Here is a 23,952-nt window from a genome sequence, read left to right on the forward strand (position 1 = left end):
GTGAGAGTAAGGTTAATGAGTGAGAGTAAGGTTAATGAGTGAGAGTAAAGTTAATGAGTGAGAGTAAGTTAAATGAGTGAGAGCAGGTTAATGAGTGAGAGCAGGTTAATGAGTGAGGGAGCAGGTTAAATGAGTGAGAGCAGGTTAATGAGTGGGAGTAGGTTAATGAGTGAGAGCAGGTTAATGAGTGAGGGAGCAGTTAAATGAGTGAGAGTAGGTTAATGTGTGGGTTGAATGAGTGAGGGAGGAGGTGATTTCTCTGTATGTAAAGTGTTGCTCCGCCCAGCAGTAGTTAAGCCTGCCCTGCCCGGCCCTCTGGGAGTTGGGAATGGTGTGGGAGGTGCTGGGTGCAGAGTGCTGCACTTTCGGCTGGAGGTGGGGGGGGACAAGTGGTTGAGAAACTTGGATTAATAAAACGGACAGGGAAGAGCGAGAGAGGGGAGTGATTGAAGTTTCAGAGGGAGGAGGATCGCATTTCCGAGGCCATTCAGTTTCCAGTCCAGTGAAACTGACGAGACGCGAAAAGTTTCCCCATAACTTTCCCAAAAGTTTTTTCCCCCAATTATTACAGGGGTTTTGAGTTAAATTATCCACTTTTATTTTACTCTCAGACGTCGGGTGAAGGATCAGCCCCCCCCCCCAATACCTCTGCTGAAAGGTCAGTCATGCCCCCTCAGGATTTACTGGATTACCGAGCGGGGTATGCGCCCCCAGTCCCGCCGCACAAACCCAGGCGGAACGGCCGCCCGCAGGAGCGATTCCTCAAATGTGTCTTACTGGGGGACGGAGCTGTTGGCAAAACCAGCCTGGTCGTCAGCTACACCACCAATGGTTACCCAACCAAATATGTGCCCACCGCCTTTGATGACTTCTCGGGTGGGTATTTCAAATAAATGTCATCTGCCGGCAGTTTAAAGTGCTTTAAAAAGTGACAAACATGTTTCTTTTAATACTGTGTGTGTAAAATTAATACTGAAGGGATATTGGGGTCTGTGTGTCTTTAATACTGGGGGGATATTGGGGTCTGTGTGTGTCTTTAATACTGAAGGGATATTGGGGTCTGTGTGTCTTTCCTGAGGGTAAGATATTGGGGTCTGTGTGTGTCTTTAATACTGAAGGGATATTGGGGTCTGTGTGTGTCTTTAATGCTGAGGGGATATTGGGGTCTGTGTGTGTCTTTAATACTGAAGGAATATTGGGGTCTGTGTGTGTCTTTAATACTGAAGGGATATTGGGGTCTGTGTGTGTCTTTAATACTGAGGGGATATTGGGGTCTGTGTGTGTCTTTAATACTGAGGGGATATTGGGGTCTGTGTGTGTCTTTAATACTGAAGGAATATTGGGGTCTGTGTGTGTCTTTAATACTGAAAGGATATTGGGGTCTGTGTGTGTCTTTAATACTGAGGGGATATTGGGGTCTGTGTGTGTCTTTAATGCTGAGGGGATATTGGGGTCTGTGTGTGTCTTTAATGCTGAGGGGATATTGGGGTCTGTGTGTGTCTTTAATACTGAGGGGATATTGGGGTCTGTGTCTTTAATACTGAGGGGATATTGGGGTCTGTGTGTGTCTTTAATACTGAGGGGATATTGGGGTCTGTGTGTGTCTTTAATGCTGAGGGGATATTGGGGTCTGTGTGTGTCTTTAATACTGAGGGGATATTGGGGTCTGTGTCTTTAATACTGAGGGGATATTGGGGTCTGTGTGTGTCTTTAATACTGAGGGGATATTGGGTCTGTGTGTCTTTAATACTGAAGGAATATTGGGGTCTGTGTGTCTTTAAGATTGAAGGAATATTGGGGGGTGTGTGTCTTTAAGACTGAAGGAATATTGGGGTGTGTGTGTCTTTAAGACTGAAGGAATATTGGGGTGTGTGTGTCTTTAAGACTGAAGGAATATTGGGGTGTGTGTGTCTTTAAGACTGAAGGAATATTGGGGTGTGTGTGTCTTTAATACTGAGGGTATATTGGGGTCTGTGTGTCTTTAATACTGAGGGGATATTGGGGTCTGTGTGTCTTTTTTTAAGACTGGAAGGAATATTGAGGTCTGTGTGTCTTTTTCATAATGAAGGTGTATTGGGGTGTGTGTGTGTGTGTGTGTGTGTGTATGCATGGTTTAAATTGGAATAATTGGTTGGGAGTCTTCAGTTTTGTCTCTCACACTTCAAAGCCAGCTCTGTTGCAGTGCAGCACTGCCTCAGTACTGCAGTGGTCTGCCAGCGGTCACTGTGGAATTATTTGGAACGTAGTGTGAGCACTAGCTCAAACTCTGAACTGACGCAACAGTGAAATTTTGGGTGTTTGAATGAGTGGAGTAGGAAAGAACACGTGTTTCTCAGTATCTTCTGTGTATGTGCCACAATCTGTGACGTTTTAGCAACCACTGTCGACCTGTGCTTTGTGTCAGTTTTTTGATTTTGATTTCAGTTTCTTTGTTTCCTGTTTGGAACTCCTTCTTCAACTTGAATTTTAAATAGCAACAGAATGTGAAGTTCTGGAGAACAAGAAAAAATGACATATTCTGTCTGTATCTGCCATGGGATAGATAAACAGAGTAAAGCTCCCTCTACACTGTCCCCATCAAACACTCCCAGGGCAGGTACAGCACGGGGTTAGATGCAGAGTAAAGCTCCCTCTACACTGTCCCCATCAATCACTCCCAGGGCAGGTACAGCACGGGGTTAGATGCAGAGTAAAGCTCCCTCTACACTGTCCCCATCAAACACTCCCAGGACAGGTACAGCACGGGGTTAGATACAGAGTAAAGCTCCCTCTACACTGACCCACCAAACACTCCCACGACAGGTACAGCACGGGGTTGGATACAGAGTAAAGCTCCCTCTACACTGTCCCCATCAAACACTCCCAGGACAGGTACAGCACGGGGTTAGATACAGAGTAAAGCTCCCTCTACACTGTCCCCATCAAACACTCCCAGGACAGGTACAGCAGGGGATTAGATACAGAGTATAGCTCCCTCCACATTGTCCCCATCAAACACTCCCAGGACAGGTACAGCATGGGGTTAGATACAGAGTAAAGCTCCCTCTACACTGTCCCCATCAAACACTCCCCAGGACAGGGACGGTAAGGGGTTCAATACAGAGTAAGGCGCTCACTGCTATCTTATTCCTAAACTTTGAAGATCTGCATGTCATTCTGTGCTGTCCCACTTTGTGACACTTGAGTCTCGTGCTTGCAGCCATGGCAATTTTTAGTTTCTGTCAATCCCTATACAGTACTGGCTGAGCTCACCATCTTAACCCTTGGATTAGCATCCTTATAGCACAAAAGGAGACCATTCAGCCCATTGAGTCCATTCTGGCTCTCTCGATGGAGCAATCCAGTCGATCCCATTACCCTCCCCGATCCTTAGTTCCGTCTCTCTGACAAAGCCCTGGGGAGGTAGAACAGCAATCACGGTGCATTCATAATTCGATAATTGCTCTGAAGGTTTTACGTGGGAGCCCTTGGTACAAGACAGTGTCCAGGTGAGTGGGTACGGCGAAGAAGAGAAAGTGGATGAGTAAGCAGAGATTGGGTGACATTACGTCCGTGATTTTTCAAAAGCTGTAGTCCGGAGCAACGGGAGCCTAGCGAAGGTGTGGAGTTCTGCACCTTTCTTCTGGAAAGCACTAAGGAATAGTACGGAGTTGGGGATTCTCCTTACTGTGGTCAGGGACGTGTTGCCTGTAAGGGAGCATATCTGATACCAAATTCCCCGGGGGGGGGACCAAACGGAGAGCTCTTTCAAAGGGACAGTAAAAGTACGAAGGGTTCAATGGCCTTCTTACCAGTACTGTACCCCAGTGTTATACAGAGACAGCCCCGTCCCCACCAGTACTGTACCCCAGTATTATACAGTGACAGACCCCTCCCCACCAGTACTGTACCCCAGTGTTATACAGAGACAGACCCGCCCCCACCAGTACTGTACCCCAGTGTTATACAGTGACAGACCGTCCCCACCAGTACTGTACCCCAGAGTTATACAGTGACAGACCCGTCCCCACCAGTACTGTACCCCAGTGTTATACAGTGACAGACCCGTCCCCACCAGTACTGTACCCCAGTGTTATACAGTGACGGACCCGTCCCCACCAGTACTGTACCCCAGTGTTATACAGTGACAGACCCATCCCCACCAGTACTGTGCCCCAGTGTTATATAGTGACAGACCCGTCCCCACCAGTACTGTACCCCAGTGTTATACAGTGACAGACCGTCCCCACTAGTACTGTACCCCAGTGTTATACAGTGACAGACCCGTTCTCACCAGTACTGTACCCCAGTGTTATACAGTGACAGACCCATCCCCACCAGTACTGTATCCCAGTGTTCTACAGTGACAGACCCGTCCCCACCAGTACTGTACCCCAGTGTTATACAGTGACAGACCCATCCCCACCAGTACTGTATCCCAGTGTTCTACAGTGACAGACCCGTCCCCACCAGTACTGTACCCCAGTGTTATACAGTGACAGACCTGTCCCCACCAGTACTGTACCCCAGTGTTATACAGTGACGGACCCGTCCCCACCAGTACTGTACCCCAGTGTTATACAGTGACAGACCCGTCCCCACCAGTACTGTACCCCAGTGTTATACAGTGACAGACCCGTTCCCACCACTGTACCCCAGTGTTATACAGTGACAGACCCATCCCCACCAGTACTGTACCCCAGTTTTGTACAGTGACAGACCCATCCCCACCAGTACTGTACCCCAGTGTTATACAGTGACAGACCCATCCCCACCAGTACTGTACCCCAGTGCTCTACAGTGACAGACCCGTCCTCACCAGTACTGTACCCCAGTGTTATACAGTGACAGACCGTCCCCACCAGTACTGTACCCCAGAGTTATACAGTGACAGACCCGTCCCCACCAGTACTGTACCCCAGTGTTATACAGTGACAGACCCGTCCCCACCAGTACTATATCCCAGTGTTATACAGTGACAGACCCGTCCCCACCAGTACTGTATCCCAGTGTTATACAGTGACAGACCAGTCCCCACCAGTACTGTACCCCAGTGTTATACAGCGACAGACCCGTCCCCACCAGTACTGTACCCCAGTGTTATACAGAGACCGACCCGTCCCCACCAGTACTGTACCCCAGTGTTATACAGTGACAGACCTGTCCCCACCAGTACTGTACCCCAGTGTTATACAGTGACAGACCCGTCCCCACCAGTACTGTACCCCAGTGTTATACAGTGACAGACCCGTTCCCACCACTGTACCCCAGTGTTATACAGTGACAGACCCATCCCCACCAGTACTGTACCCCAGTTTTGTACAGTGACAGACCCATCCCCACCAGTACTGTACCCCAGTGTTATACAGTGACAGACCCATCCCCACCAGTACTGTACCCCAGTGCTCTACAGTGACAGACCCGTCCTCACCAGTACTGTACCCCAGTGTTATACAGTGACAGACCGTCCCCACCAGTACTGTACCCCAGAGTTATACAGTGACAGACCCGTCCCCACCAGTACTGTACCACAGTGTTATGCAGTGACAGACCCGTCCCCACCAGTACTGTACCCCAGTGTTATACAGTGACAGACCCGTCCCCACCAGTACTGTACCCCAGTGTTATGCAGTGACAGGCCCGTCCCCACCAGTACTGTACCCCAGTGTTATACAGTGACAGACCCGTCCCCACCAGTACTGTACCCAGTGTTATACAGTGACAGACCCTTCTCCACCAGTACTGTACCCCAGTGTTATACAGTGACAGACCCGTCCCCACCAGTACTGTATCCCAGTGTTATACAGTGACAGACCCGTCCCCACCAGTACTGTATCCCAGTGATATACAGTGACAGACCTTTCTCCACCAGTACTGTACCCCAGTGTTATACAGTGACAGACCCGTCCCCACCAGTACTGTACCCCAGTGTTAAACAGTGACAGACCCGTCCCCACCAGTACTGTACCCCAGTGTTATACAGTGACAGACCCGTCCCCACCAGTACTGTATCCCAGTGTTATACAGTGACAGACACCCCACCAGGACTGTACCCCAGTGTTATACAGCGACAGACCCGTCCCCACCAGGACTGTATTTTTCTGCAGTGACGTTGCAGGGTCCAAGTTTAATTTTAAGCCTCCTGACTTATTTAATAATAATAATAATCGCTATTGCCACGAGTAGACTTCAATCTTTAATATCAAAACCTCTGGTAGATTCATTGAGCTTGGGGCCCTGCTTAGCCAGGGTTATCGACCACACGTGGTGTAGTGTCGAGCTGGAGTACGGTTTCATGCTGAATCCACTGTCAAAGTAACACCGATGCGGTCCTGAATCGTTACTCGCAGACTCGGCCCATTGTTTCCTCGGGATAGTATAATGGCCGTCGTTGTCACACCGCGGACTGAGTTGATTACCACACCTCGGGCAAGGTTGAGAAGGTGGATATCGTCAGCCGGTGCGGGAATCGAACCTGCGCCGCTTCGCATCCCAAACCAGCCAACTCAGCTAAACCCACCCTCTTTAACAACGCGTATAAATCTGATTGGGGGTGGGGTGGGGGAGGCGGGGGGTGGGGTGGGGGAGGCCGGGGGGGGGGGGGGGGGGTAGGGGGTGACTTGTAGTCTTTCCGGTGTTTCTGTGACTGTCCTATGAAGACTGGACAAGGCCAACAATCCCAGAACATGGTGTACCTTCCGGGGGAATGATCCCCAAACACAGCAATGCTACTGCTGTGCGTAGCTTCATCTACGCAACAACAACAACAACTTGCATTTATGAAGCGCTTTTGACGTAATGAAACATCCCCCAAGATGCTTCACAGGAGCACTAGCCGGCTTTGAGACCCAATGAGGAGGTGTTAGGCCCCGGCACCCACCAGTCTTGCCAAAGATTTGGTTTTGACGGAGCGCCTTTTCTTGGGGGGGTAAAAAAAAAACAACGGTGGAAGGAGTCAGGTTTTGGGGAGTGCCGTGTGGAGCTTCTCCCCGTGTCTGCATGGGTCTCGCCCCCCCCCCCCCCACAACCCAAAGATGTGCAGGGTTGGGCATGCTAAATTGCTCATTAATTAATTATTATTTTTAAATTGAGTACCCAAGGGGCTGGTTAGCTCACTGGGCTAAATCACTGGCTTTTAAAGCAGACCAAGCAGGCCAGCAGCACGGTTCAATTCCCGTACCAGCCTCCCCGGACAGGTGCTGGAATGTGGCGACTAGGGGCTTTTTCACAGTAACTTCATTGAAGCCTACTCGTGACAAGCCATTTTCATTTCATTTTTTCCAATTAAGGGGCAATTTAGAGTGGCCAATCCACCTACCCTGCACATCTTTGGGTTGTGGGGGCGAGACCCACGCAGATACGGGAGAATGTGCAAACTCCACACGGACAGTGACCCAGAGCCGGGATCGAACCTGGGACCTCGGCGCCTTTAGGCAGCAATGCTAACCACTGCGCCACCGTGCTGCCCTAAATTGCCCATTAATTGTAATTTTTTAAAAAAGATTTAGGGGAGGAATTCTAGAGTTATACAGTATAGAAGAGGCCATTCGGCCCATCAGGTCTGCACCGACTGGGGTCTAGGCAGCTGAGGGCACGGCTGCCAATAGCGGAGTGAAAGAAATCGGTGGGGTGCTGAGCAGATGAGGCTGAATTGGAGGAGTAGGGGGATCTTGGAGGGTTGAGGGTCTGACGATGGTTACAGAGGTGGAGAGAGGTGAGGCCACAGAGGGGTTCGAAAACGTGGCTGAGAATTTTTCAATGGCAGAATTTCTTTTTTGAGTGCGGTGTCATCCGTTCAACTTGCCTCTGAATCGCCTAGGGTTCGAGTCCCGCTCCAGCCCTTGAGCACGGGAGTGCCGCACTGTTGGGAGGTCCCAGGAGGCCCCATCTGCCAGCTCTGGGAGGAGGAGGAGGAGGAGGAGGAGGAGGAGTGGGTGTGAAAGATCCCATGGCCACTATCTCAAAGCCAGGTTGTGGGGCGGAGTGAGGGGGGGGAAGGAAAGGAAGGAAGTTATCCCTGGTGACCAGGCCAATATTTATCCCTCGATCCACATCGCAAAAAGAAACACATGACCTGGGTCATTATCACATACTCCCTGTGGGATCTTGCTCTGCTGCCGTTTTCCCTACATTACAACAATGACTACACTTCGTAAAGCATTTCATTGGGCAGAAAGCACTTTTGAGATGCCCGGTGGTCATGACGGGCATAATAGAAATTCAAATCTTAACCCGTTCCTTCTTGCTTTCTAAAACTTATCTTTGCCCAAAACTTTTGGTCACCCATCCTCACACCTCCTCGTGTGCCTTGGTGCCAGGTTTAGTCTCGCTGACGCACCGGGTGGGGGGTGGGGGGGGGGGGGGGTTTGTTGCAAAAAGGCTCTCCATAAATGCCAGCTGTTGATGCCAGCGGCATCTTGGTTGATGTCCTGAGGCAGGTGTTTGCGTGGAGACCATGCCCAGATCGACCTGTCCCTTCTCAGATAATTGCTCTTCCAGCAGCATTGGCTGACGCGCAGTTTGAGGGGGGGGGCATTGGGGGGAGTGTGGGTTGGTATCTAGTGCCCAGATGGCCCACCCATTCCCTCACGGCCGAGCCCAGACAAAGCACGTTGGCATCGAGTGCCAGTCAATCCGAAGTGAAGACTGTCTAACTGGGCTGATCCCATTCCACAGAGCCCCCCCTCCCCCCTCTCTCTCTCCCCACCCACCCCTACCCAACCCCTCCCTCCCTCTGGTCTTTTGGTCACCCTATCGGAATATCTCGGTGTGCTTTGGCATCAGTACATTTTCTCGCCAAACACGCCCTAAATGCAAGTTTGTTGCTGCTGCTGCTAATGATATCTTGGTGGAACGAGTCTGAAGATCGCTGGGTGCGTGCCATTGTGTGAGCGGAGATCAATTAACTCAACAGAAACTCCAGGTCGGGCTTTGGGACTTCCCTGCCTCGGGTACATCAAAAGGTGTGTTTGTTCTGCATGAGGCACTGATGCACCATATAAGTACTGAGAGAGATAGGGAGGGAGAGGGCGAGAGAGAGAGCTAAACTCAAATCTGCACAACCAATTTGACCTCCATCCTCCCAACCCTTTATCTAGCGAGGAGCGGACCTTGACTCCCTCTATCTTTTTTTTTAACTGCTACAGTCGCCTGGGGCCTTTGATCTCTCGTGAGGCCTACTTACGCACAATCTCGCTGCCACTGCCATACCGAGTCTAAAGTCTTTGTTTGCATGTGATGTTTCCCTGAACGGCTTCAGAAATAATCCACACATCCGTTCTTTGTGTGTGTGTGTGTGTGTGTGTGTGTTTTTCATCTCTCTCTCTCTCTCTTCCCCCCACCCCCTTTCCCCACCCTAGGTTTTTTTTTTGAAGATTTCTGTATTGGTTTTGTTCCTCATCACCGCACTCCTTCCCCCTGACACACACGAAAGGTCAGACCCTGGCTTTCGGGGGAAGGGGACGGCGATGCCCCAGGTTCATGATTTGTGCCAAAGGTGCTGATTGCCAGTGGCTTTCGGCGAGGGCCGTCTCGGGGGGAGAAACCTCCCCGGGGTCAGCGAGGAGTCACTCCCCGGGGTCAGCGAGGGGTCACTCCCGGTCCTCCTGACACCTCCAGCCCAGGACACGAGGAATCTTCAGCGTCGCTCGTGACCTCGAGCAGCTGACTTCCAAATAAAAATGTTTGTTTTTTCTTTTTGATGTGATAAAAGTTTGGGTAGGCGGTGGCTTATCACTGGATTAGTAATCCAGGACCTCCCCCCCCCCCCCCCCCCCCCCCCCCCCAACACACACAGGTTAACGCTCTGGGGCGCCGCGGGTTCTAATCCCACCCCGGCAGCTGGTGGAATTTAAATGTGATGAATAAAATCTGGGATTGAAAGCCGGTCTCCGTAACGGCGACCGTGACAACCATCATCGATTGCGGTAAAGACCCATCTGGTTCACTAATGTCCCCTTTTTAGGGAAGGAAATCTGCCGTCCTTACCCGGCCCGGCCTACACGTGACTCCAGACCCCACACAGCGATGGGGTTGACTCTTAAACTGCCCCCCCCTCCGAAACGGCCGAGCGGGACACTCTGATCAAGGGGCAATTAGGGATGGACAACAAATGCTGGGCCGGCCCAGCGACGCCCACATCCCCATTATGGAACCAAAAATATGAATTTGCTATAATTGGGGTTTGTGTGAAGAAAGTCTGTCTGCGGATTAATAAACTAATATTTTAATCTATATAGTGCCTTTAATGAAATGAAAAAAATGAAAATCGCTTATTGTCACGAGTAGGCTTCAATGAAGTTACTGTGAAAAGCCCCTAGTCGCCACATTCCGGCGCCTGTTCAGGGAGGCTGTTACGGGAATCGAACCGTGCTGCTGGCTTGCCTTGGTCTGCTTTTAAAGCCAGCGATTAGCCCTGTGAGCTAAACAGCCCCTTTATGTATTCTCCAAAAGCCCTGAAGCACTTTACAACCAGTCTTGAAGGGGGGGGCGTCGCGATTTGCAGTGCAGGAAATGATGGCAGCCTGTTTATGTACAGCAAGATCTGTGACTATGGCGATTAGTGTCAGGAATACACCGCATCCTCCAGGATTATTATTTTTTTCATTAAAACTGTTCTCCTTTTCTCTTACCTTGTAGCTGTCGTTCAAGTTGATGGGACTCCAATCAGGTTACAGCTGTGTGACACCGCTGGCCAGGTGAGTAACCTGTTATCCAGTGAACTCTTCCTCCTTTTACCGACCCTCCTCCTCGATCCCTCCCTTTGGACTGTGGGAGGAAATCGGAGCACCCAGGGGTCACCCAAGCAGACACGGGGGGGGGGGGGGGGGGGGGGGGGGGGGGGGGGAGTGCCAACTCCACACAGGCAGTCACCCGAGCGTGGAATCGAGAAGCCCGAGCAACACCGGGCATCGGGGGGGGGGGGGGGGGGGGGAGGGGGGGGGGGGGGGGGGGGGGTGGGGGGGGGGGGGGGGGGGGTGGGGGGGCGACTCTCCATTGGTTTGAGTCATAAAGGAAAATGGTTGTGGTTGTTGGAGGCCAATCGTCTCAGGGCATCACTGCAGGAGTTCCTCCGAGGAGTGTCTTAGTCCGATCATCATCGGCTGCTTCGTAGAATGACCGTCCTTCCATTGGTCTGAAGCAGAGGTGGCCTGGACAGCATTCAGGCCTGGTTTGATAAGTGGTTGGCAATATTCAATGCCACACAAGTGCCAGGCAATGCCCATCTTCAATAGAGAATGTAACCATCTCCTTGACCTCCAATGGCGTTGCCATCACTGAATCCCCCACTATCAACATCCTGGGGGCTTACCATTGACCAGAAACTAAACTGGACCCAGCCATATAAATACTGTGGCTACCAGGGCAGGCCAGAGGCTGGGAATCCTGCGGAGAGTACCCCCCCCCCCCCCCCACCCCCCCCACCACCACACCCAAAGCCTATCCACCATCTACAAGGCACAGGTCAGGAGTGTGATGGACTCTCCACTTGCCTGGATGAGAGCAGTTCCAACAACAGGAGCTTGGGACCATCCAGGACAAAGTAGCCCCGCTTGATTAGCGCATCATTCACCCCCACCACACCGATATTCAAAGCCAAGATGCGCTGTAGGAACTAGCCAACGCTCCTTCCAAACCTGTGGCACCTCCACTGAGGACAAATGAAGTAGATACCTGGGAACTCCCTGCCCAAGTCGCTCACCATCCTGACTTGGAAATATATCGGCCGTTCCTTCACCGTCGCTGGGTCAAAATCCTGGAACTCCCTCCCTAACAGCACGGTGGGTGTACCTACATCACATGGACTGCGGCGGTTCAAGAAGGCGGCTCGCCCACCACCTTCTCGAGGGGCAATAAATGGCGGCCTAGCCAGCGACGCCCACATCCTGTTAACGAATTTTAAAATGGCTTTCTCCAGCTCTTATTTCCTACTTTGTGTCTCAAAAATTTAAATTCTACGCACCTCTCGAGATCTGCTAACTAAGATCTGATCCATGTTGGTTTTAGCATCCCCATCATGGACGGTCGTTTATCCGTTTTATTCACCTTTCCTCCTCCTTCTCTGCAGGACGAATTCGACAAACTCCGGCACTTCTGCTACCACAAGACTGATATCTTCCTGCTGTGCTTCAGCGTGGTCAGTCCCTCGTCCTTCCAGAATGTGATGGAGAACTGGATGCCCGAGATCCGTCATCACTGCTCCACCGCCCCCGTGGTCCTGGTGGGCACCCAGTGCGACCTCCGAGGGGACGTGAAGGTCCTCATCGAGCTGGCCAAGTGCAAGGAGAAGCCAGTGCCGCCGGGGGCTGCCCGGGCGCTGGCGGAGAAGATCGGCGCCGTGGCGTACGTGGAGTGCTCCTCGCTGACGCAGAAGAACCTGAAGGAGGTCTTTGACACGGCCATTTTGTGCGGCCTGCGCTACGCGGACAGTCGGGCGAGTAGCGAGCGCCGGATGAAACTGTTGACTGCCAACAAAATGAGGACCCTGTCGAAATCCTGGTGGAAAAAGTACGTCTGCATCGTATGAGAATCGGGAACGAGAAACCAGCAAGACTTTCACATGCCTGTTCCTGAAAAGAATGGGTGACGCTCTCTCTAGAAACCTTTCCCAGTTCTGTCCTAGTTGTAATTCTGATAATGTGCGGATGATTGATCTTGATTTGACTAATGGCTAGATTGCTGGCTCTGTCACTTGAAAGATCCGACTCGTGGGGTCGGTGTGCAGGGGAAGGTGAGGGGGTGGTGAATCCTCCAATTGCCCTCCGTATCGCGTGGGGTGGGGTGGATGTGCCGCGTGGGAATAACATCCGGGGGCCTTGACGCCAGATCACTATCCTCTTGGAAATTTAAGCTTCCGGTGGGGCAGAATGGGGGAGTGACGCCTGTCATGGCCGAATTGCCTGTCAACCTGCGAGCGTGGGACAGTCGGAATTTCCTCCCCTCCTGCCCCGATCCATCGCCACACTTCCCACACCTTAATTGGTGCCTTCAGGAGAAAAGATGGGAGTGGGAAAATAGGGGAGGATTTCAACAAATCTTCACCATCTTCCCCCACCACTTCCCTTTTACTAAATGTCTTTTTTTTTTTAAGTACCCTGCATTTTATAAAGTGCCTTTTATGACCTCTGGACCTTTCAAAAGTGCTTTACAGACAATTAAATATTTTTTTAGTCACCGCTACGATGTCGGAACACTGGTCAATTGGTGTACACTTAAACTGTGGGGTGATGATGGCCTGCTTATCTTAAATGATATGGGTCGAGGGGGTTAAATATCAGCTAAAACACTGGCTTTTCTCCAAAATAGATTGCTGTGTGATCTCTTTACATCCGCCTAACCTAAAATAATATTAAGTCTCCACAGTCCCAGATGACCATAAGCCGCATTCCCCTCTTGTGGGGGGGGGGGGGGGGTGGAGAGCTGACTTGTGATTGAACCTGAGGGTCACCACACCTCGGGCGAGGGGTAAATTTGAGATGGTGTGCCTTCGTGAATAACCAATGACTTAACCTAACTACTATGGGGCGCAGCTCGCCGAGAAGCCACCGGGAGAATTATTATGTATTTACCTCTTGGAAACCACCTTTTTGACAACCTGATTTCAATTGTCGGTGCCTTAATTATTCATGATAGCTCCTTTGAATGTGACAGCGCAGACTGCTTTTGTCCGCTCGCAGACACAGACCTTAGTTAGCATTACTGACAACGAGGGGTGGTGGGGGGGGGGGGGGGGGGGGGGGGGGGGGGGGGGGTTCGATTCTCCTGGTGCCTGACCGCTGTTGCCCTGAGCAACAGTTACATTTGCCCAGTGGCAGCACAGTGGCTCAGTGGTAGCACTGCGGCCTCACGGCGCCGAGGGTCCAGGTTCGATCCCGGCTCTGGGTCACTGTCCGTGTGGAGTTTGCACATTCTCCCCGTGTTTGCGTGGGTTTCGCCCCCACAACGCAAAGATGTGCGGGGCAGGTGGATTGAACACACTAAATTGCCCCTTAATTGGAAAAAAAATGAATTGGGTACTCTAAATTTATATTTTTTTTTAAAAACGAACATTTGTCAATTCAAAATGGCTACTCCACGTGTGTGTGTGTGAGGAGAGAGAAAACTGGGTTGCCATTGTTACATTTGCATGAGACTTTTTTAAACGTGAACATTAAAGCTCACGAACAATGCCCCGCCCACCACAAGTCGGCCCTAGACAGAAGGAAGGCCCTCTTGTAGAGGTCTGAAGCAACTCTGGTGCGAAATTGCAATGTCAGAGTCAAATTGGGGTCCAAATGTACTGCTTTTTATATATTGGGCCTTTCCTGATTGAAAGCAGAAAACCATTGTGGCCTACCAAGACGGGTGGCCCAAACCTTGGGATGAGGCCAGGTGAAAACACAGATTTGTGGTGAACGCGCTCTCACCTCCCTCCCCTTCCAGCAAGTTAATAACTCCGTTGCAACAACAGTGGAATAATAAATTGACTTGGATAATTTAATATTGGAATACGCAAGCGAGGAGAGACCAGCAGGGCCGTAACCCATGGCAACAGTGGCTGCCAACCGACTACTAATGAAGAGAGGCCTACAAGGGCAGGCAGAGCCAGGCTAAATTAAGATGTTTGAAGAGGGAAGGGCTCTTGGGGGCACTTTCTATGGCTGCTAGATTCCGTACTGGCTGAATCATGCACCGGTTCATGTTGTTTCCGTGATTGTTCCACAGGTCTGGTCTCTGCTGCCTTGGCCTCTTTTTTCAAAATATCATCCAAAAGCAGATCCTCGCCAAACTTGCATTGCTTCCAAAGAGGCCCTGTGTCGAAATTCCTTAGCCCCCCCTCGATCGTGTGTGGTGGTGGTGGGGGGGGGGGGGGGGAGGAAAGAGATCTAGTTAGGAGATTGGATATCACTTGAGAAGCCGATGGCAATCCTGGCTGGCCAGGGCCCCTTGTAAACTTGCCCCCCCCCTCTCTTTTTCCTGCCATACTTCCACACGATGAAGCTGTGCAGTTGTAATTCAGCCCGGCGCTGACTCCAGCCTGGACACTGTTAAGCCCAGGAGTGGGGAGGAGGTGAAAGTGGGCACTTGGGGCATTGGGGGGGGGGTTCTAATGGGTGAAGTTCGAGAGAAATCTCGAGACCGAGCGATTGCAGGGGGGGGAGGGGGGGATGGTTTTGTCTCTGACTGGGAGATGCGTGAAATATTATACGGTGCTTCTTTTTTGCAGAAGCTTACCTTAGCTCTATAAATATAAATATATATATGAAAATGCATTTAGTAGTGAAGTTGTCAATTGTCAGGATGGACCGTCTTAATCAGACCACAGCGACTGCTTGTATGAAAAATATTAATACTGCTGGAGTTGTAATTGTTCAGGAGAATTGTCGTTCATGTGGAGCATTGCTTCTTAAAGCTGCTGACCCCAGGGGTTAGACTGTGATTTCAGGCTAAAGGAAATAAAATAACATTGCTGTTTTGGAAGAGAAAACATTCTTCGCCTGTCCCGTCTGTTTTCATGTCACAGATGCACTTGCTCTTGGTGGTGTCGGTACTTCGTGCAGCGTGCACTCGTTTCGAATACGCAAATTTCAGGCTTGTATTTCTGTACCTCATTTCGCTGCCAAAGGGAGGCCTCGCAGGATTTTACAGCACGCGAAGCACTTCGGAATTGTCGTCATCTGATTTGCCTGGGTGTAGGCCAGGGCATGAGGTTCTCTGTGGGTACTGCCAGGCACTGGTGGCTCAGCGTTGGAGCTAGGCATGGCTCTCTGCCTCGCGCTCTCTGTCCGTGAGACGGTGAGAACCTCTCTGGTCTCTCGCAACTAACCAAGAGATGCGAACATACTCATTAAACCAATATTACTCAGCGCGTGCGCTTAACATTTCTCGGACATGATCCTCATGTTCTACTGCACTTTGGTATTCAGGATCACCCATCTTTATATTAAATTAAAGTACCCAAATTCCTTTTTTCCCAATTAAAGGGGCCAGTTTTTTTTAAAATTTAGATAACCCAATTATTTTTTCCAATTAGGGGGCAATTTAGCCTGGCCAATCCACCTACCTGCACATTTTTGGGTTGTGGGGGCGAAACCCACGCAGACCGGGGAGAATGTGCAAACTCCACACGGACAGTGACCCAGAGCCGGGATCGAACCTGGGACCCGCGGCGCCGTGAGGCAGCAGGGCTAACCCACTGCGCCACCGTGCTGCCCTTGGGATCACCCCATCTTGACCAACAGGTCAAATCGAGGGTTGCTTTCTCTCTCTCTGCTGTGCTGTGAAAGTAATTTTGCTTTCAGTAATGAGATGGTGGTGCCGAGGGATCCCCAGATTCGAATCCCGACTCTGGGTCACCTGTCCATGTGGAGTTTGCACATTTCCCCCACCCCCCCCGTGTCTGCGTAGGTTTTCTACCCTCCACAACCCAAAGATGTGCAGGGCAGGTGGATTGGCCACGCTAAATTGCCCCATCATTGGAAAAAATGAATTGGGTACACTAAATTTTTTTTAAAAATGAGATGATGGTTTGGGAGATTTGTGATTACAGGGCGCTGGTATTTTGAGGCCCATGTTCCCTGTGCTGCCTTTTTTGAAGCAATTTCCCAATTAGTGTGTTTCCCTGAGAGTGTTGCCCCATTTCTAGTGAAGGACTCTCTCCCGTATCCCAGCTCTCTCCGCCTGGTACCAGAACAGCAGGTGTCCTGTAACCAGACTGTCGCGTGTTACATTGAGAATAACCATTACAGAACCACCCCCCCCCCCTTCTCTGTCAAGTGATAATTCTGCATAATTAGTCCAGAAAAAAACACAGCCAACTTATTCCAACCCTTGGGTTTGAGCAGTGGGAGCTTCGGTGCTCTGCCAAGATCTTGTGATTGGGGTGCAGAATGAGCCTGAACTGACAGAGAGAACTTAAAAACCGATGTGCTGTGCATGGGCACCTTGCATCTGTGTGTGCATGCATGCGTCTGTTAATAGTGCTTAGCATCTGTGTGCATGCATGGCGGCACAGTGGTTAGCATTGCTGCCTATGGCGCTGAGGACCTGGGTTTTGAATCCCGGCCCAGGGTCACTGTCTGTGTGGAGTTGTCACATTCTCCCCGTGTCTGCGTGGGTCTCACCCCCACAACCAAAGACGTTGCAGGTAGGTGGATTGGCCATGTTAAATTGCCCCTTAATTGGAAAAAATAATTGGGTACTCTAAAAAAAATTTTTAAAGGAAAAAAAAAAAATCTGTGTGCATGCATATGCACATTGTGTGCATGCATGTATCTTAAGTACTTTGCATCTGTGTGTTCTACATGCGGGTGTAAGTTGTGTGTATGTGCACATATGTGTTTGCGTGGTGCATGCGCACCTATCCACGTGGGCACGTATCCAACCCATGTGACTTTGTTCTTTCCCCAAGATTTTCTTCACTCCCCATTCCCTGGAGCTGGGAGCAGGAGCAGGCTATTCAGCCCATTGAGCCTGTTCTGCCATTCAATACAATCACGGCTGATCGAACACTTCAATGTCCTTTACTCCCACAATGGCCCATAACATAGACATAGAAAAATACTGCACAGAACAGGCCCTTCGGCCCACGATGTTGTGCCGAACTTTTGTCCCAGATTAAGAACAAATTAAACTACAACCCATCATTCTACCGTAATCCATGTACCTATCCAATAGCCGCTTGAAGGTCCCCAATGTTTATGTGCCCTTGTAATGGTTTGTTCCACCCAGGAAAAAGTCTCTGACTGTCTAATTCTATCTATTCCCCTGATCATCTTATAAACCTTGAATCAAGAGTCGCCCCTCATCCTTCTCCGTTCTAATGAGAAAAGGCCTAGCAGCCTCAACCCTTTCCTCGTAAGACTACTCTCCATTCCAGGCAACATCCTGGTAAATTTCCTGTTGCATCTTTTCCAAAGCTTCCACATCCTTCCTAAAATGAGGCGACCAGAAACTGCACATAGTACTCCAAATGTGGCCTGACCAAGGTTTTGTACAGCTGCATCATCTCCTCACGGCTCTTAAATTCAATTCCTCTGCTAATGAACGCTAGCACACCATAGGCCTTCTTCACAGCTCTATCCACTCGAGTGGCAACTTTCAAAGATCTCCCTACTCCTCCACATTGCCAAGAACCCTACCGTCAACCCTGTATTCCGCATTCATATTTGTCCTTCCAAAATGGACCCTTCATGTTAAGTATTAATCCAAAATCTATCCCCCTCCACCTTCCACATTGTAACTGAGTTTCCACAGCCTCTGATGTAGAGAATTCCAAAGATTCACAACCCTCAAGAGTAAAGAAATTTCTCCTTGCCTCGATCAATGTGGCTTTTTCCCCATCATTCGCCCACACCCCCCCCCCCCCCCCTCCTCCCTCCATCAACCAGGGAAACATCTTATCTGCATCTACCCTCTCTACGAAGGGGCTGACTCTTAACTGGTCAAAGTTTCCACCGTTGCTGATCTCCCTCCGGGATCCCTACCCACAAAACAGTCCCGGATCGGAGGTGGTGGTGGGCTATTCGACCACAAGAGGCATCGTGGCTGAGTCTAACCCTGACCAGTGAGGGAGCAGGTAAGTCTCAGGTGATCGTCTGCAAGCTCAGCTCAGAGGGGAGGGGGTGGGGGGGACACACCTTACCAGAGGATTGCTGGTTAATAGAGCGAAGGACTCTTAAGAGACAACTGGGGGGGGGGTGTTAGGCGCTGTGTTACGGAAGTCCTTTTCCCCTGCTGTCACGACTGGTTCCTCACAGCTGTGTGGGGGGTGGGGGGTGGGGGGGGGGGGGGGGGTGACAAGTCATTGCACAGCTACCAGAGCAGGGAGTGAAACTTCTTTCCGTGCCTTTTGAAGCAAATATTTTTTTAAAATTAACCCTTTCCAAACTGTGCCGTTAGTCGTCTCCGTTGGTGGTTGGATTAGTGAAGGCAGGCAAAACAAAATCAGCCAGGCTTGCCAGCTCTGCTGGACGTGAGGCTTTGCCACGTGACTTCCCATACACTTCAATGCCCTTTGCTCCCACAATCAGCCACGATGCCTCTTGTGGTCGAATAACTGCCCCACCTAGTCAAATAGCCCATTTCTAAATATTTTTTGTAACCCAAGAAGTGCCCGAAACATTTTTCTTTTTTTTTTAGTGCCCCCAGTGAGTTTCAATCCCGGATTGGCCTGCAGGGGCAGCCAGGAAATTGGTCTGTTTGCCCAGGGAGGACTCCAGGGCAAATCCCGAAAGAGTTGGCGATTCCGGTCCCTGCCACGCTGACGGGCATGAATTTGGTGACTAATCCACTCCTGTCTTTTTGATAAAAATCACATTTCTCGCGGTAGGTGTGTCAAAAGTTGGGCCAATTTTCTTAACTTTTGCGGGTAACGCTCAGAAGACCTGACATCTTCTGGGGAGGGAGAAACACCCAAGTTTCAGAAGGGTGAAGATTGTCAAAATGTCCTCGGCGGATAAAGTGCAGAAATGGAAGGGAACCATTGTGAAAATGTCACCAAAAACCCCACTCAACCCTGGGTAAAGACCTCACTCTGGCCTGGGAGGCCAGGCTTAAAGAGGGTTTGTTCTTTTCTGGGAAATTCAGATTGTCCCACCCTCAGCACAGTCGACCTTTTGCACTTGATTTGTGGAGACAAATTGTCACGTCAGCTAATACCTGTGTGATTTATACGCTGCGTTAGGAAGAATCAAGCTGACCGCACATTATAGGGGGCCCCATCCCTTCTCATGCTCCCTCATCACGTAGAATGGAACCATAGAATCCCTACAGTGTAGAAGGAGCACCCGGAGGAAACCCACGCAGACACAGGGAGAGAGCGCAAACTCCGCACAGACAGTCACCCGAGGTCGGAATCAAACCTGGATCCCTGGCGCTGTGAGGCAGCCATGCCTACCACCGAGGCGCCTTATCTACCCCCCCCCCCTCCCCTCCCACCTCCCTCTTCCCCTTGCTGGAGGAGCTGCATCTCACTGTACTCGCCACTCGCTCTGAACTTTACCCGAGCAGCCACTGCCCCCCCCCCACAACTTCACCGGCAGTTATCCGGCTATTTGACCAAGGGGGGCAGCACAGTCGCAGCCAATGTGTCACGCGCAGGCTTTGAAATGAGAAATTTGCTGCAGTACCCTGCGATACACGCGGCAAGTGGCCCTGCGATACGCGCGGGAAGAAATGAAGACGTACATTTAAGTAGCGCCTGCCACGGCCTCCGAACACCCTGCGCGCGTTGCAGAGAATGAGGTACTTTGTGGAGTGGAGGTTGCTGGGACATTGGCAATGTCAGCAGGCCACGTTTTATTATTATCGGGCACATCAAGATCCCACCTACACCAATGGTGACAGAAGGATAAATATTGGTTGGTGGGGGGGGGGGGGGGGTTGCTTCTTTAGAGCAGCACTTCCTCAGCAAAGGGTCTCTTTAAGGGTTAACAGCCCCGGAGCTCGAAAGGCTCGTCATCCAATCAGCCGCCGTTGCCTCTCCTCCTGGTACGAGGGCAATCTATTACTGCCAGAAACATTACATCATCTGTGCTGGCTCCAGTTAGACAACGTTCCATTGCTTCGGGGGACAACTCAGCCCAGCTTGATCGACTCACTGAGCACAACCTGTTAACCCCTGCACTTCCCAAAATGTCTTTTCCCTGACCTGGGCGGAAAGCAGTGATTGTTCCACCCTCGGCACAGTTGACCTTGGTGCACTTGATTTGTGGAGACACAAATTGTCACGTCAGCTAATATGTGTGATTTATACGCTGCGTTTAGGAAGAATCAAGCTGACCGCACATTATAGGGGGCGCCATCCCCTTTTCAGTATGGATTTTCATCTCCCCACCCCCTCCCTCACCCCCCATGCCTCCCCACCCTTTTGGTCTCCTTCTCCAAGGAAGGAGAAACTGACATAGGAGGCAGCCCAGAGAAGGTACACTGTGCTGATCCGAGTGTTGTTGCTTTTTTTAATAATGAGTCGCCAGGTATCAAATGATACCACCACAAGGCTTTACCGGATATCGATCAAAGGACCACACAACCAGTCAGTCAGTTCAAGTTCAAAGATGGTTTATTTACACACAAGGATTACTTCGACATGCAACACAAAACACTACAAGTTAAACTACACCTAACAACTACAATAACCTGTACTTACCTTCAGGGCAACCGGCTCTATGCAGATGGACAAGGCCTTTGTCCAGATCTTGCGTGGCTGGGTGGAAGAAGTGGCTCTGTTTCTGCTGGGCTTATCCGTCTGGTAGGGATCGTTGGTCTTCAACTTGTCTGGTCGTTATGGTGCACTTGGGTTGGCATAGGCCGGATCCAAGAGAGACCGAACACATGGCTGTGTCTCTTCTTAGCCCTCTGGGATTTCGCGCACTTGGGGGCGGTCCTTAACTTGGACCCAATAATTTGACAGGCTTCGATCACTGCCTTCGATTTTGGCCAAGAAAGGGGCGGGTGCCTTGATGGCTGGGCCTGTCCTTAGCGGTCATTGACCTTGGCTGTTTGGGCTCCCTGAGTAAAGGGAGTGGCGCCGATTAGTCTGTATCTGTATCGGTTACCCGAGTACAGTTCTTTTGTCCTGGGGATATGGGCCATTTGAATGCAAACGAGCGGGGGTTCAATCGCGTCTAGCTATCTGGGTTACAAACACACACAGGCTCTGAGTCTGTCTGAGTCCTGGGTTGGCCATAATTCCCATGGTCCTTTGCAGGTGGCCATCTGAGATGGCTACAGTGTGGAGGGATTTTCTTATGAGGAGAGGTTGAGTTGGTTGGGGGTTGGACAGGGTGGATGCTGAGAGGTTGTTTCCCCTTGTGGGAGAGTCTGGGGCCAGAGGGCAGAATCTCAGAGTGAGGGGGTCGCCCCATTTCAGACAGAGATGAGGAGGAATTTCTTCTCTCAGAGGGGAGTGAATCTGTGGAATTCTTTACCGCAGAGACCTGTAGAGGCCGGGTCGTTAAGTGTGTTCGAGGCTGAGAGAGATTTTTAATCAGTGAGGGAATCGAGGGTTATGGGGATAAAGCGGGAAAGTGGAGTTGAGGATTGTCACATCAGATCAGTCAATGATCTCATTAAATGGAGCAGACTCGATGGGCCGAATGGCTGACTTCTCCCTCTATGTCTTATGGTGTCGCCCCCAAGGCTCACAATCATATCTTCTTAAACCTTAACATCACCAAGAACGACAGGATTGTTACATAGAACATAGAAAAGTACAGCACAGAACAGGCCCTTCGGCCCTCGATGTTGTGCCGAGCAATGATCACCCTACTCAAACCCACGTATCCACCCTATACCCGTAACCCAACAACCCCACCTTAACCTTACTTTTTAGGACACTACGGGCAATTTAGCATGGCCAATCCACCTAACCCGCACATCTTTGGACTGTGGGAGGAAACCGGAGCACCCGGAGGAAACCCACGCACACACGGGGAGGACGTGCAGACTCCGCACAGACAGTGACCCAAGCCGGGAATCGAACCTGGGACCCTGGAGCTGTGAAGCATTTATGCTAACCACCATGCTACCGTGCTGCAGAAGGAGGCCATTCGGCCCATCATGTCAGCGGCAGCTCTCCAAACGAGCCTCGTAACTTAGTGCCGTTCCCCTGCCTTTTCCCCACACCTACCCTGCACATTGTTTATATTCAAATAATTATCTATGGGCAGCACGGTGGCGTAGTGGTTAGCACTGCTCTCTCACGGCGCCGAGGTCCCAGGTACGATCCCGGCCCTGGGTCACTGTCCGTGTGGAGTTTGCACATTTCCCCGTGTTTGCGTGGGTTTCGCCTCCACAACCCAAAGGTGTGCAGGTAGGTGGATTGGCCGCGCTAAAATTGCCCCTTAAAAAAATGAATTGGGTACTTCCTGACCCCAACCACTCCCTAGTTTACTTTCCAAAGCTCCATCCTCATCCCTGCTTATTCTCATTTTGTTTTATTCATTTTTACGGGACTTGGGCGTTGCTGGCTAGGCCAGCATTTATTGCCCATCCCGGGTTACCCTTATCTTTAGGTAACTACCAAGGCTGCAGGAGCACTACCAAACTGGCCAAGCTTCAAGTCGAGGAGGTGTCATGGCTGGGGGTGAAGGCAGCTCAGTGGGTAGCACTCTGATCAAGTCAGAAGGCTGGAAGGTTCAAGACCCACTCCAGCCACTTCAACACATGGTGGGCAGCCTAGGCCTGTGAGTAGGCCGCACTAGTGACCCTCCTTCATCTCAGGGGAGCCGCACGGTTGAAATTGGACTTGTTCGCTCACCTTGGCCCCATGAATAAGATTAAATACATTTAATCCACGGCAAATATATCATAGCGAGTTATAGAAAATGCTCAATCATTTATATAATAATAGAACTGTCAATTTGGCTTAAAAAAAGGGACTTCCACAATACTGAATGACTACAGGTGCGTGCGAGATTGAGCTTGAAAACACACGCAATAGTGAGAGTGCGCAGCCCGGAGTCAGAAGATAGAGTGTTCAAGTCACCACTCCTAGACCTAGGGTGGCCTCACAGCACCAGGGTCCCAGGTTCGATTCTCGGCTGGGTCACTGTCTGTGCGGCGTCTGCACGTTCTCCCCGTGTGTGCGTGGGTTTCCTCCGGGTGCTCCGGTTTCCTCCCACAGCCCAAAGATGTGCAGGTTAGGGGGGTTATGGGGTTAGGGCAGGAGAAGGGGCCTAGCTAAGGCCCTCTTTCAGAGGGCCGGCACAGACTCGATGGGTTGAAGGGGCTCCTTCTGTACTGTTGGGATTCTATGTTTGTTGTTCTATGGTCCTAAACATTTACGGTTACCTTACTTAAGGTACAAAACTGACATAAAAGAGATCTCCCACGTCCCACGATATCGTAACCAAGACCTTGCCCCGGGATAGGGTAATTCTGCGAACTCAGGGCAGCACGGTGGCGCAGTGGGTTAGCCCTGCTGGCTCACGGTGCCGAGGTCCCGGGTTCGAATCCCGGCCCTGGGTCACTGTCCGTGTGGAGTTTGCACAT

General features: G+C 50.9%; 1 protein-coding gene across 1 annotated transcript; it reads left to right on the top strand.

Annotated features, from left to right (window-relative positions):
• Positions 1–305: 305 nt before the first annotated feature.
• On the top strand, positions 306–13,693 carry rhoub (ras homolog family member Ub). Its single transcript, XM_038786035.1, has 3 exons — positions 306–876; positions 10,618–10,676; positions 12,047–13,693. The coding sequence occupies exons 1-3, from the start codon at positions 666–668 to the stop codon at positions 12,503–12,505; spliced, it is 729 nt and encodes a 242-aa protein (XP_038641963.1). The 5' UTR covers positions 306–665; the 3' UTR covers positions 12,506–13,693.
• The last annotated feature ends 10,259 nt before the right edge of the window (positions 13,694–23,952 follow it).

The sequence above is a fragment of the Scyliorhinus canicula genome, chromosome 27 (assembly GCF_902713615.1).
Source record: "Scyliorhinus canicula chromosome 27, sScyCan1.1, whole genome shotgun sequence".
NCBI classification, from domain to species: domain Eukaryota; kingdom Metazoa; phylum Chordata; class Chondrichthyes; order Carcharhiniformes; family Scyliorhinidae; genus Scyliorhinus; species Scyliorhinus canicula.

Coding starts and splice junctions, on each gene's coding strand:
- rhoub (XM_038786035.1), top strand. CDS start 666: ATGCCCCCTCAGGATTTACTGGATTACCGAGCGGGGTATGCGCCCCCA. Junction 877..10,617: donor CGCCTTTGATGACTTCTCGG/GTGGGTATTTCA, acceptor CTTACCTTGTAG/CTGTCGTTCAAGTTGATGGG. Junction 10,677..12,046: donor TGTGTGACACCGCTGGCCAG/GTGAGTAACCTG, acceptor CCTTCTCTGCAG/GACGAATTCGACAAACTCCG.